The 14865-nt window shown below is 41.3% G+C and overlaps 1 protein-coding gene across 1 annotated transcript; it reads left to right on the top strand.

The window, feature by feature from the left end:
* The first annotated feature begins 3498 nt into the window (after window positions 1–3498).
* On the top strand, window positions 3499–8168 carry LOC149427133 (uncharacterized). Its single transcript, XM_089668227.1, has 2 exons — window positions 3499–3685; window positions 6563–8168. Exons 1-2 carry the CDS (start codon window positions 3514–3516, stop codon window positions 6757–6759), a joined length of 369 nt encoding a protein of 122 aa, XP_089524353.1. The 5' UTR covers window positions 3499–3513; the 3' UTR covers window positions 6760–8168.
* The last annotated feature ends 6697 nt before the right edge of the window (window positions 8169–14865 follow it).

Here is a 14865-nt window from a genome sequence, read left to right as displayed (position 1 = left end):
CTATAAAGTTGGATCGCAAACCTCTAGCACATAACTACCAATGTGACAAAATGTGAATAAAGTCATATAGTGTTGCGCTCCCAAACCTCCAATTAATATACTTAAATCACTCAATCTCTATCCTGACAATCATATACAAAAGAATATATAAATGATAAAAATATGTAAAAAATATTTTCATCAAAAAATATTGAATTAAATTAATAAAAACCTCAATAATTAAAAATAATATCTGTGATTAAACAATAATAAACTTATACTTATATCAATTCAAATAATCCATGTGCATAATTGAAAAAAAACAACAGTGAAAAAATAGTGAAAAAAATGTCCCATGTAATAAAAGTGACTTTGTGCTGAGAGACCTTCAATCTATATTGCTTATAAATCCGTGACTGCTTGTGAATCCTCCCAAAAGTGCAGATGTACGCTCACCTCCTTATAAGCCTTAACGTCACTCGGAGGGAGTCAGTTCGTTTGCCGGACCACGGGTGCATAGCTCCGACAGTCAGCGGAGGATTCGGTTCACATTCGTGTTACCATTGTCTGAATACAACATATGTGAGTGCTATATTCTGAGCCAATAAAGCCGATCTTTATAAAAGATAAAACACCATGTCGAGATCTTTTTTCTATGTGGAGAGTCGCATGGAGATGAGAATATAGAGGAGTTGTATCCTCTGGAGAAGGGATTCATCCCATAGCACATATCGTTAATTACGGATATCTATTATCTCAAAGCAAGAGTTCCAATCAAGTAGGTTCCAAAGGAGGAGAACCGAAAGCATATATAGCCTAATTGCAGGCTTATAAGGAGGTGAGCGTACATCTGCACTTTTGGGAGGATTCACAAGCAGTCACGGATTTATAAGCAATATAGATTGAAGGTCTCTCAGCACAAAGTCACTTTTATTACATGGGACATTTTTTTCACTATTTTTTCACTGTTGTTTTTTTTCAATTATGCACATGGATTATTTGAATTGATATAAGTATAAGTTTATTATTGTTTAATCACAGATATTATTTTTAATTATTGAGGTTTTTATTAATTTAATTCAATATTTTTTGATGAAAATATTTTTTACATATTTTTATCATTTATATATTCTTTTGTATATGATTGTCAGGATAGAGATTGAGTGATTTAAGTATATTAATTGGAGGTTTGGGAGCGCAACACTATATGACTTTATGAACTCGGGCACTGCCTGAGGGCCTGGGGTCAGTAGGGGGCCCCATGAGATGCCCCTGGTAGCTTTTCATAGGCTTTTTTGGGTGTGGTTTGAGTGTGGGCGAGGACACAGGGGCCCCATGATCCCCTGCTGCCCGGGTGCCCCGTGAGTTGTCAATCCACCCCTGATCAAGTCCCAATTGAGAAATCGTGAATAAAGTCCCAATATTTCGTTATTGTGTAATCAAACACCGCATGTCTTCAAATAAGCCAAGTGCACCACCACCAAGTATTGGTAGGACTCTTACTGGAACATGTGGACCCTTAAACTAATAAGAGTCATAAATGCATGAATGTAATGGCCTGAAGATGTGTAACCACCATAACTCTCAAGCAGAGGAAAGATGCCCCAGACAATGTCATTTGTGACGGAACGCATCGAGTGGAGTCTGTGTTCCTGACGTCATCACTTTGTTTCCAATTACCAGGAAGTTGGATTGCTTCCTGGGACCAGGTACACAGCGCATATTTGTCTAGTTAAATGCGAATGGAATTCAACACTTTTAATAAAATTGTCTATATGGTTTTATGCGATGTTGCTCTCCTGTGTCTTCCTTTACGGTCTAATTGCACATATCGGAGAGACATATAAGATGGGGATAGCCTGAAGGGATCCTTTCCGCTCATTATGATTGTCCAGCATCTTTCCTCTGCGTGAGAGTTATGGTCGATACACATCTTCAGGCCTTTACATTCATGCGTTTATGATTCTTATTAGTTTAAGGGTCCACATGTTCCTGTAAGAGTCCTAACAATACTTGGTGGTGGTGTAGTTGGTTCATTTGAAGACAAGCAGTGTATGATTACACAATAACAGAATATTGGGACTTTATTCACGATTTCTCAATTGGGACTTGATTATATGTTGCTATTATCATTCATATACATTGTCATTATTTATGTATTTATTTTCACAACAATGATGGTGTAGTGTGGCAATTTATTTATGCTTCTTTGTACACAATTGATCTGATTGTTTTGCCAGGAGCTTTTTTTTTTTTCACTTTTTGCGCAACTTTTTTGCCACTTTCTTGTCTTCACTGTAAATTACTATCGACAGGCAGTGAGAAGTAGTTATGACAGAAAAGACCAACAGAGTCTCGTATGTCATAAAAACCCTACATGTCAGCGGTTTTAAAAATGTGAGTTTAATTGCACTTTAAAGCTCATCTCCAGGCAAATATCTGAATACACAGATCAAATATATAAAGCAGAACTGTTTTATCTTTAATATGATTTGCATTTCTGTCCATCCAGTTCTGAGAGAGGATGACGCCTGTGTTTTCTCTGCTGCAGTTCAGTAACACATACAAGTGAAGAGGCAGATTAAAGAGCTCAACTCTCTGTCACCCTGCTCTGTCCTCCTATCAGCATGCTCTTTGTACTACTGCAGTATAACTGATTGACTCCTTGTGCTGCTTCTCCTTTCCCTAGGCAAAACCCTGCTGTATAGGGACTGTGTCCTTTATATCTGCCCCAGCTTTAAAATCCGTTGTTTGCATGATTTGGTAGTGTAAATATCAGCGTTACCATCTCTCCATGCTGTTGTGGATGGTGGAACCTGTTTGATTATGCCCACCTTTGCTGCCCGGCTGCTCCATTGATAGAAGCTGTTACTATAGCTTCTTGAATGAAGCACGATCTATGAATGGAGGACGCATGGATGATTGATAGGTCTGCCTCCTCCATTCATAGATCCCTGTTCCATTCATAGAAGCTGTAGTAATGGCTTCTATAATTAGAGGAGCTGGGCAGAATGGGCAGGCATAGTTAGGCATGCTTGATGAGAGCCTGGCGCAGTCCCTTAGTTATATTAACCCCTGCCACACATGGTGATTATGATGGTGGGGTTATCAGAGAAGGAAAGGTTCCATCGAAAGGAGGACAAAGGGACACGTCACTGAAGGTAAGTAAAGTCACTTGTGCTGATTTTTATTTATTTTTTTGTTTTAGGTACATTTTGGCTTTAAAAAAGTGGCCAAACAAAATCACAGTGTCTTAAACATCCTAAACTACTTCCTGGCACAATGATTGTTCTTTTTTTCTAGTTAAATATAAAACACGATTTCAGAATACAGTCTGCCTCAATAATAAATAACACCAGTGGCAGAAGTCTTTAGCAAACAAAAAAGGGAAGAGGCCCAGACTCAGAAATCACCACAAGTAGGTGTGTTAGAAACTAAAGTGCGTAACTGGGAAATGAAAGCAAAAGAAATGTTCATGTTTAGATATTAGTAAAGATTGTATGACTTGTATGAGCGTGCAGGAAAATATTGCGCATGTTCCATCCATGTATTTCTCTGTGTTTCACAGCTCCTCTGGACAGTGTTTCATCAATGGAGGTGAATATTGATTCTCTGGAGTTGTCAGAACCGCTGGACATTACTGAGCTGGAACCCAGCGATGCTTTTCAGCAGTGTGAGGATCCACTGAGCCCTCTGGTCACTCCTGGTTAGTAGAGATTGTGCTGAGAAGTCATGTTATAGAAGATGGAAAACATCACTGTCTTATCATTAAAAACCCAAAAAGGGAATTTCTGCTTTAAAGTGGTTGTGAACCCTTCCATATACCCAGTGAAGGGACTGGCCTCAGCTGATACACAGAGATTAAAGAAATCCCCTTACATAAGTTGTACCAGTCCATCTACAGTGTTCTCTTCTCTACATCCATTCAAAGTGCTGAATTTATATAGCTTGTGTGAGAGTTCAGAAAAAAAGGGGGTGGAGAGCTGAAGTTACACACTGCAGAGCTCAGTGAGGAGAGTTCTGAGTGCTGATTGGAGGGAAGAGACACCCCCCCCTTCACATAGCACACAGGAACAGAGCTGAGGATGTCAATCTGCTGGAGGTCCCTCCCCTGTCACCATTTTTCTCTTGGTGTCAGGCAAACCTGTCAGAACAGTTTCATGCTGATAGCAAAGGAACAAAGCAGTAGAATGAAATGAGACTTAGCGCTCCTAATTGAGACAAGTACACACTAAAGAGGGATATGCTTTGTTCATATTTCATGTCTGAGGTTTACAACCACTTTAAGCCTCCTCTACCACATTTGGCATGTAATTGTTTTGGGGGGAGCAAGTACCTAGTTTCAACAACTACCTGCTCCCTGTCACTCTGAGCAGAAGTTAGGCCCCTCTCTCTTCACATGCAGCTTTCTGACATGTCCCAGAAGGCTGCGGGACCATTCACAAAGCACAGCATGGCTCACACATGAGCAGTAGGAGGCCAGCTGTGAAGCTACAAGCTGTCAAAGTCGGTTTACCACACCAAGGCCTCATGCACACACGGTGTTTTTGCAGCCACTTTTAGGGGCATCAGGCAGTTTTTTTTTTTTTTTTTTACTGCTTCCTAACATCCCTCCATGTTATCCTATGTGTTCATGTGAACATACCATGTTATCCTATGTGTCCATGTGAACATACCATGTTATCCTATGTGTCCATGTGAACATACCATGTTATCCTATGTGTCCATGTGAACATACCATGTTATCCTATGTGTCCATGTGAACATAGACTTTTAGAAGCTTATAGTGGCAGGGGTGTTTACAGGCAGGAGAAAAACCCCAGGGTGTTTAGGAGCAGCAGCATTGTGGCAGAAAATAAAACACTTGATGCGTGTAAACGCGTCTAACTGCGCTTAAATGCATGTTAATGCTAGGCATGTGTAGCTCTCGAGCGTGAATTCATTTCATAAATTAATATTCTGGCCAATGAAATGAATTAACACCCAAACGCGTGACATCAGTAAACGCTCCTAAACATTTGTAAAAGTGTTTTTTCTGCCAAAAAGCTGCTTCCAACAGGAGGAGCATTTGTAAAATGTCCTGTGTGTATGAGGACTAAAGATGCCGGCGTCAGGAACCCGGAGACGAGTGAAGAACTAGCCGAGGTGAGGACAGTGCTGGATCCCTGGACAGGTAAGTGTCCTTTTATTAAAAGTCAGCAGCTACAAGATTTGCTAGAAATCCAAAAACACAGGTGCCAAGAGCTAGAACTTATGCTGTCTGTTACATTTGTACATTGTGTCTGTAGATTTGCTTTAACCAAAAGCAGTCCCTGATGTGGTGGAGTCCCTTCACAGCCCCCATGACCACTGATTGCTGCTCAGTTAAAAGCATTACTGCAGCAGGGTTAATATATGAATATTAGCTGTTCCATGGAAAGTGTAGACCAGCCTTTCTCAACCAGGGTGCCCAGGCACCCTGTGGTGCCTTGAGGTTTCTTCAGGGGTGCCTTGGCAAAATGTCAAAAAATTGCCCAAAATTTGTATACAAGCCAGCGGGTGGATGAAGCCTGCCTTTTAGTTGCACTAAGCCACAGATTTTCATTGTGCACCATTACAACCTACTAGCCGCCGGCGTCCAGACAGCCAATGATATCATCAGTTGATAAGGAGGATGTCAGCTGCCTGCACAGCATACTAGTTTGACCCTCCCCTGCCCCTCTCCATCAGTGCTGTGGTCACATTAGCACAGTGAGGGAGAAGAGAAACACTGGAATACTACTCAGTACCAGTGTGCAAATGTGTATCTGCTTTGGAAGAATAAATCACCTTTAGTGTTGGGTGTCCTACATGTGTGGATGTTGCTGCATTATGTAAAACTATTAGAAACGTTTTTCACATTTTGGCATGGCGTGCTCTTTTAAAATTATGGGCAGTCTTAAGGCACCCAATTTTAGAATGGGGTGCCTCAAGACTGTCCATAATTTTAAAGGATGCCTCGGGACCAGGGGTGGACTGACCATTTGGAAACTCGGGCACTGCCCGAGGGCCCGGGGTCAGTAGGGGGCCCCATGAGATGCCCCTGGTATCTTTTTCATAGGCTTTTTTGAGTTTGGGCAAGGACACAGGGGCCCCACGATCCCCTATTGCCCGGGAGCCCCATGAGTTGTCAGTCCGCCCCTGCTCGGGACTGTCCATAATTTTAAAGGGTGCTTTAATTGAAAAAAGGTTGAGAAACACTGGTGTAGACTGCAGCTATCAGTGACTTCTCCGTCCTGGTACACAGTGACGAGGAGGCATCTCCAGGAACATAGGGAGCACAAACCTAGTACTTTATTGTACAATGCAAGCTTCACTTTTAGATACAATAGACATGACGGAGTGGATTTACTAAAGCTGGAGAGTGCACAATCTGGTGCAGCTGTGAACAGAAACCAATCAGCTTCCAGGTTTTATTGTCAAAGTTTAATTGGACAAGCTGAAGTTAGAAGCTAGTTGCCTACCATCCACAGCTGCACGAGATTCTGAGTGCTCCTGTTTTAGTAAATCTCTCCCAACATATCTAGGTACACTCACATATCTCCTAATTCTATATTTCTTTCAGCTGACCTCCAGGGAATTGACTACTTCAGGCTTCGCTTCCCCTTCTCTGCTACGCCTGGCCAGGAGCCACCAGCACATGATGGTGACACCACAGGCAGACAGGAGGAAGATGCTGATGTCCAGGCTGAAGAACACAGCTCTACTGCAGATCCTGCACACCATGGTCTCAACAAGACCTCCTTGTCTGAAAAACAATGACCTGCCAGTTTCCTCTGAATAGACTATGGTACTAGCCAGTGTCTTGTGGGATTCCATTCACTGGTCCCTTTACTAAACAAAATATGGCTCGTGGGCATACTAAACTGTCAGCAGTATCAGATTTGTAATGCGGTTTAGATTGCACCATTATTGGCAGCTGAATGGAGTCTGCCACACAAAACTGGGCATTCAGAAGTTGCAGCTAGCTGCAGAAAATGTGTTGTGTGTACAGGGAGAATATTAATGCATTCCAGTGTTTTTACAAAGCACATTTGTGGGTTAAAGCTTTGTTGATGAGTAAGGTCAGTCTGCCCTTTTCAGAGGCCTCTATACTATTAATAATCTTTTTCTAGGAAGAGCATGTTGGTTGGAACAAAAGTGTAACTTCCTTCTATTTCCGTCTGCACTGCGTGAAATCAGACGAGGGGGTAATATGATGATAATCCCATAGCAATTACATCATGGATAAAAATGCTTCTGTGGCTCCCTCTAGAGGATTGCTGATGGAATATAGTAATGTAGCACACAGTGAAGCTAGTGTACTGTTCAACAGGATTGTTTGCTTCGTGATAGTCCTTGTGTGTATGATTCATTGTGGTATTCAGTATCAATGTATGACTGTTTAGAAAAATACAGTGAGGGTGAATCAGCAACACTTTTCTGGTAGTATGGTTCCTTTAAAATGTCCTGCTCCTAATTCATGAAAAGCTTATGTCCTCATGCACACGGGATGTTTTTACAGCGGCTGTTTTTAGCTTTTGACATTTTTTTTCTATAGCCAGTACTCCCCAGCATGTTATCCTATGTGTCCAGGGACAGGGATGTTTTTTGGCTGGAAAAAAAACCCAGGACTAGTGTGTTTCTAGAGTCGTTTCTAGCTGTAAAATGCTAAAAAAAAAACCAGCGTTTTTGGACTTTTTTTGACACAATATTTTTTTCTGGTCAAAATAAATGGTAAAAAACGCAAACTTGAGAAAACACGGCTAAACGCTAATGCAAAAACGCTAATAAAAGCCGAAAAACTTGTGTTTGTAATGTGACTTTACACAGCTAACGTTACAAGCGTTATCAAAACGTCCCGTGTGCATGAGGACTACAACATTCAGGTAGCTCTTATTTGCACCATATGACCTCTGGAAGGTTTTATCCCCTTCATCACCAGGGCATTTTTTGCTATTCACTATATGCTGTTTTAACTGGCAATTGCTCGAGCATGCAACAATGTACACGAGTTACATGTTTTTTCACACAAATAGAGCTTTTGTTTGGTAGTATTTGATCACCACTGGGTTTTTTATTTATTGCTTTATAAATGAAAAAAATACCTAAAATTTTGACAAAAAAACCCACGTTTTTCTTAGTTTCTGTTATAAAACTTTGCAAATAAATAATCTTTCTTCATAAATTTAGTTCAAAATGTATTTTGCTGCATTTCTTTGGCAAAAATAACCCAAATCAGTGCATATTATTTAGTGTGTGTGAAAGATATAAAGTCTACAATCTATGGTATAAATATTTGAAAATGGATCATTTCATTCATCTCATCTCAAAGAATCAGTATAAATTGATGCTTTTGTGTAAGTAAATCTATAATATTAAAATCCAGATACCATCACAAGAAATTTCTGATCCAGTAAGTTTTTGTGCATCTTAACCCCTTCACGCCTAAGGGTAAAACAAATCTAAAGGCCTAAGCACAATTCTGCACCGTTGACATGTGATAGCAAAACCGTACATATCATCACAACTACTTTGCACATCCAGGTGGATTATACCTTGATTTTTTCAGGACAAATTGGGCTTTCATTTGGTGGTAAATGGTAATGGATAGCTCCTGATTTTTTTTTTATTATCAAAGGATAACTGGCCAAAAATAGTAAAAAAAATCCTTTTTTTTTTATTTAGCTATGTGTTTCTTGTTATGACCATAACCTACCACCAAAGAGCAACCCAAAATAAATTCTCCAGCTCTTGACGATCGCAGCGATACCATATATGTGTATGTTATTTGTTGTTTGTACCCGTAGTACAGCCCAGAAACCATAGTGCGCATTTTGTTTTTGTCTTTTTTTTTTTATTTTTTACCTAAAACACACTAACACTAACTGACACTGACATTAACACTAACTGACACTGATACCAATTTTTTTTTTAATCCTGACCTTTGACCCTGACCTTTGACCTTGACCCTGACCTAAAGACTAACCCTGGCACTGAACTAGATCAATCCTTGATCTAGGTATTTTTTTCTTTTATTTTTTTAATATTTATTTATTTATCTTTTTTTTTTTTTTTTACAAACTTTTTTTTTCTTCTCTCTGACAGGAGTTCGAGAGATACAATGTATCTCTCTTCTCCATTCATAGAGAGAGAGAGAAAAAAAACAAGGGGGCCGGGCTGCACAGTGACTGATCACTGTGATAGCCAGTCAGAGGCTATCACAGCGATCATGTGACCCGGGAGTCCCAGGTCCCGATCGTTAGAACGGGACCCAGTGCTCTCAGTGACACCGCAGTCTCGGTGCTGGGAGCGCGCTGAGGGGCGCGCTCCCAACACAAAGACAGGTACGCAAATATGCGGCCCCACGGAAAAAAGCCCAGGTCCGTGAGGTTGCATATTTGTGTTACGTCGGCGTCAAGGGGTTAAGGACCATTCACACTATGGGAAGTTATCTGCGTCTTTCCAAGTGGAAAAACACAGGTAAGTGCAATGACATATAGAAAACACTAGTTCTCTGTGTGTCATGTTCATACCAGAACACAGTGTTTAACCACTTTCCCTCCTGAGGATTTACCCCCTTCCTGGCCAGGCCATTGTTTGCATTACAGCACGTATTACTTTAACTGACAATTGCACGCTCATGCAACGCTGCACCAAAATTAAATGTTTTTTTTTTCCCCACAACTAGAGCTTTCTTTCGGTGGTATTTGATCGCCTGTGTGTTTTTTTTTATTTTTAGCGCTATAAACAAAAAAAGACAAACAATTTTGAGAAAAAAACTATTTTTTACTTTTTGCGTTTAAACATGTCCAATAAAAAAAACCAAATTTAGGCCAAAATGTATTCTGCTACATGTGTTTGCTAAAAAAGAAAACACAATACGTGTCAATTAATTGGTTTACGTGAAAGTTACAGCATTTACAAATGGCGGTATATATACTGGAAGTTTTTTTCGTTTTTGTTTTTTTTCTAGTAATGGCAGCAATCAGCGACTTATAGCGAGACTGCGGCCGGCATTCTGACACTGGGAGGAACTGATTTGGTGTCACAGACATCCCCAGTGACACCAATACAGTGATCAGTGCTAATAAAAAGCACTGACACTGTACTAATGGCACTGGGCATGAAGGGGTTAACATCTGGGGTGATCAAAGAGTTAACTGTGTGCTGTGTGTTTTACTATGAGACTGTGTGTGTGCTTTCCACTGTAAACACACTGCTTTGTATGGCTCTGCTATGCAGAGCCATACAAAGCAGTGTGCTGTAACCAACAGGGGAGAGATCTGTGTTGTTTAAATATAGTTCTCTCCCTCGTCGGTAATACACAGCGATCACCAGGTGCTGGTGAATAATCACTGGCCGGGACCTGGTGATTGACAGCCGAGGCCACGCGAGCGACTCATGTGCACCCCCTACCTGGAAATGCGAAATCAGCATATATCCATTACTTTGTGCACCACTGCCACCCTGTAGCAGTATTTCTGCTATTGGGCGGAAGGAAAGCGGTTAAAAATGTTTGCATTATATCGCATCACTCTGCATGGTCCTGCATGCACATGAATGGTCTGTACATTTCAATTCTTTAAAAAATCAAGAAAAATTGGGGACTGTGTGATGCAATAAATTGCACATCACATCACACCACCCTCTACCACACCACTCTCCAGCTGAAAACACTGTAGACAGCGGTGCTTTGGGCTGCAGGGCAGTGTTAAAAGGTCCCTAAACTGTCTGATTGGGGCAGCCCCTTGAATGGTGTGTATTATTTAGTAACTCAGTTCAGTGCCAGCAGGAGTCAACTAGCCAGGATGGAAATCAGCAGGAGTAAAGAGCCGGAATTGAACTTCCTCTACATGTGGCAGATAATACCAAGGGACTATTTTGCTGGATATTTTTACATCTACAGTTGGATGTTTTTCATGAAGGTAAAGCAGTGTTGCATTGGAAAGTATTGTTCACTACTGGAGTGACTCCCAAGTTCCTTTATTTTCAGCTCAGAACAATACCAGGCACTTTAGATGTTAGTTTCCTATCAATTTCATAAAGAAAAGGTCTCAGTAAAATCTCAGTGGTGATAAGTGATAAGAAAAAATCCTACAGGAAAGTGACACTCACGTGAAATAATAGCTTCTGAACATGTCCTCAGTAATTACATTAAAACCTGTCTACATCCAATAAATATAGTTTATTCTGAAAAGTGTGTCTAAACCCAGAACCAAAAATGTAATAAATTACATATTACTAGTCCTTTGTTTGGTGGCTGCATTTTATACAGATCCTTTTCCTTTATTTTCACTTGGTAATCCTTAGAAGAAGAAAAAAAAACAACAACACACACTTCCTGTTCCTGGGTGGCTACACCACCCTTCCAGTGTGTCTATGGAGGGGACCATGGTTGTCAACCTTGGCTGCTCTCTTAATATGGACCCTAAGCATGTACTTATCTCTTCATCTCCATTACTTGGAGGACAGGGAAATTGCTCATTTACAGAAGATAGCTAGGAAGATATTTTTTGCAGACCACAGAAAGTGACAAGGACACAGCATTTCTGGCATTATCAACAGGTATTTTACTGTACTTGCTTACTCTGAAAAAAGTAAACTAATGCAGCCACCACATCTAAACACTGTAAGCGTCAATATATTACATTTGTGTTCTTGGGTTTAGTTTTTCTTTAACTTTAACTTAAAAAGGTTCTGCCCCCCTCCCCAAAAAAAAATTAAAAGTCATCAGCTACAAATTTTGGAACACTTACCTGTCCAAGGATCCAGCAATGTCCTCACCTGAGCTGATTCTTCAATCGTCTATCAGGTGCTGGCGCCACCATCTTGACTAAGGGAAAGCGGCAGTGAAGCCTTGTGGCTTCACAGCTGGTTTCCCACTGCGTATGCGTGAAGTGTGCTGCACTTTGTGAATGGGCTGCAGTCTTCTAGGACCTGTGAAGTGTCCCAGAAAGCTGCGGGGGAAGGAGGGGCGAACTTCCAGGTCTTTTTGCAAACTGAGCCACTACATCTAAACACTGTAAGCTTTAATACATTACATTTGTGTTCTTCGGTTTAGTTTTCCTTTAACTATATCTTAAAAAGGTTCCCCCCCCCCCCAAAAAAGAAAATGTAAAGTCAGCAGCTACAAATATTGAAGCACTTACCTGTCCAAGGATCCAGCAATGTCCTCACCTGAGCTGATTCTTCAATCGGCTATCAGGTGCTGGCGCAACCATCTTGACTAAGGGAAAGCGGCAGTGAAGCCCTGTGGCTTCACAGCCGGTTTCCCACTGTGCATGCATGAAGTGTGCTGCACTTTGTGAATGGGCTGCAGTCTTCTAGGACCTATGAAGTGTCCCAGAAAGCTGCGGGGGAAGGAGGGGCGAACTTCCAGGTCAGTTTGCAAACTGAGCCATAAGTAGGAGTGGATACATGTCAAAACAAGGTACATGCCCTCCTTCCCCCAAAAAGGTGCCAAATGTGGCAGCGGAGGCAGACAAGCAGACCTTCCCCTTTTGGATGGAACTCCACTTTAAGTCATTTCGGAGGAGTGTTTCTATTATTTCTTATGTCACATCTGTATCAAATACAGTTGGAAGCTGGGACTGCCATAAGTCAAATAAAGGATTACCTCCCTCTGCTTTCCATACAATGGAATCTCAAAGGCTTCAAGACTGGGACTCAATTCCAGCTTCCCAAGAGCAGGAAACCCAACGGTTTAGCACAATATAAAAGAAGATGAGATATATTATCCTGTTATGGCATCTCAGACAGGGCTAGCCTTGCATTGGAACATTTTACACTCTTCCTTAATCCTGTTAACCACCGTCCCTAAAATGTACATTGTGGATGGAACGCCTCCAGGTTTGCAGTGGAACACAGTTAACATCATGTGACAGATTGATGCCACATTCCAGGAAAAAAATATTACATACAAAATGCATTGTCTATATAGATCTATACTGTGTAACGGGTTCAGTCCAACAGAACCATTTTTCTACTCATACTGTCTGTATCCTCACCATTTTTTTTTGTCATGGAATGATTTAAAATGCTGCAGCTACTGCTTGTAAAAATATTGGAGTTAGGAGGCTGCATAAATGTTTAAAGAACACCGATCCTTCCAACCTTTTAAGGAAATGTAGTTCAAGTCCCTGGGCCTTCACTTCTTCTTTCTTGGTATAAATCACCATCCGTTATGGGCGTCCTTTTGGAGAAAAGCTGGTGAATGGAATTTGCTGACTATTTTCTTTTTAAATGTGTTAACATTTTCCAAGGAAGAAGAAGTGATAGAGGGGAATGACAACATATTTATTATAATGAGTGTTTGTACTGCTTATTTGCAGTACTCCTGTCAGTTTTTCACTTGGAAACTAGATATTTAATCACAACAGCTGCAATGTGAAATTCATCCTCTTCCAAGTAAATCATGTTCCAGAATGGATATTGATACAGTAAGTTTTAGGAATCACCAGTAGTACTTGTCCACAAAACCTCAGGCTACGTGCCTATAAAAGAGAAGTATGGGGTCTGGTATTGCCCCAGATCATACTTATCTAGGTGGATGCAGCATTGGTCCGATGTTGCATCTGTTCCCCACTGCCTCTAAGTGGTCACATGACCACTGAGTTCACACCTCCGCTGTGAGCAGAGACTGTAAGTCACCGCTGTGTACTCTGCGCCCCCAACTCCCACCCCTCTTGCTCACTGGAGCGCTGCGCTGGGGAGGGAGCGGCAGACTTAGGCTCTCAGCAGATCACCAGGTGCCGCTGCAGACTCTGGAGTGGATCCTGTCTTTAAATCTTTCCCTTGCCTAGACCGACTGATTATTATTATACAGGATTTATATAGCGCCAACAGTTTGCTCAGCGCTTTACAGTATAAAGGGAGACAATACAGCAACAATACAAGAGTGTTAGGAGGGCCCTGCTCCTTGGAGCTTACAATCTAAGAGATTGACTTCAGCCTGCTGTCAGCTGAAAATGGGTCACAGGAGTGCAGAACAAACTGCACTCCTGTGATCCACAGAAGTGCAGCCAAAAGAACTTTGGCTGTACTTCTTTAACCACTTCATGTCCGGACACTTTCATGCCCTTCCTGCCCAAGCCAATTTTCAGCTTTCAGCGCTGTTGCACTTTGAATGACAATTGCACGGTCATGCAACATTGTACCCATATGCATTTTTTTTCATACAGATAAAAAGGGGCACAGCTGCAGCTATGGGTACATGTTGCATGTTCCACCCCAAAAACAGGTGGAACATGTAACATACTGTGAAGAAAAAACAAAAAAGAAGCGCACCAACCTTGCGCATTACCTCAGTAGACCAAATTTTTATTGAATACAAAAATATACTCACAAACAATGAAGTATTTCAAGCATATCAGTTCTCTACAGAACTATGGAATGATAAGACCAGCTCTGATGAAGAAGGAACATCCTTCGAAACGCATCAGCTGTTCCCTGAGTGTCCACCCCTATGATGGGACTCGCGCAGGTCTTACCATTCCATAGATCCTTTGAGAACTGACATGCTTGAAATACTTCATTGTGAGTATATTTTTGTATTCAATAAAAATTTGGTTGGTCGGGCTTCCCCAGCCTTGTTTGGAGCTGCACAACCCCATATGCATAGGTGGTCGAACTTTTTCAAGCTCTGGTTCCATCTATCCACCTCTTTTGGGTCTCAGAGCGCAGGAGAGTTTGTTTCTATTTGGAACACGTAACATGTTCCCAAAGGTGAACTTCTTTAAAGCTTCCAGTCTGTTATTCTAACTCAATCAGCATGACAGAGTGATCTCCAGCCTTGTCCTCATCAACACTGACACCTGTGCTAACGAGAGGATCACTGGTCCTTTTGTGGCAGAACCAAAATGCAGCGGAAATGATTTTTGGAATGAA

Source organism: Staurois parvus, unplaced genomic scaffold (assembly GCF_062004578.1).
Source record: "Staurois parvus isolate SC_StPar_1 unplaced genomic scaffold, SC_StPar_1.0 ptg003985l, whole genome shotgun sequence".
Lineage (NCBI taxonomy): Eukaryota > Metazoa > Chordata > Amphibia > Anura > Ranidae > Staurois > Staurois parvus.
The sequence above is the reverse complement of the archived record's forward strand: the minus strand, read 5'-3'. Positions and strand labels throughout refer to the sequence as shown.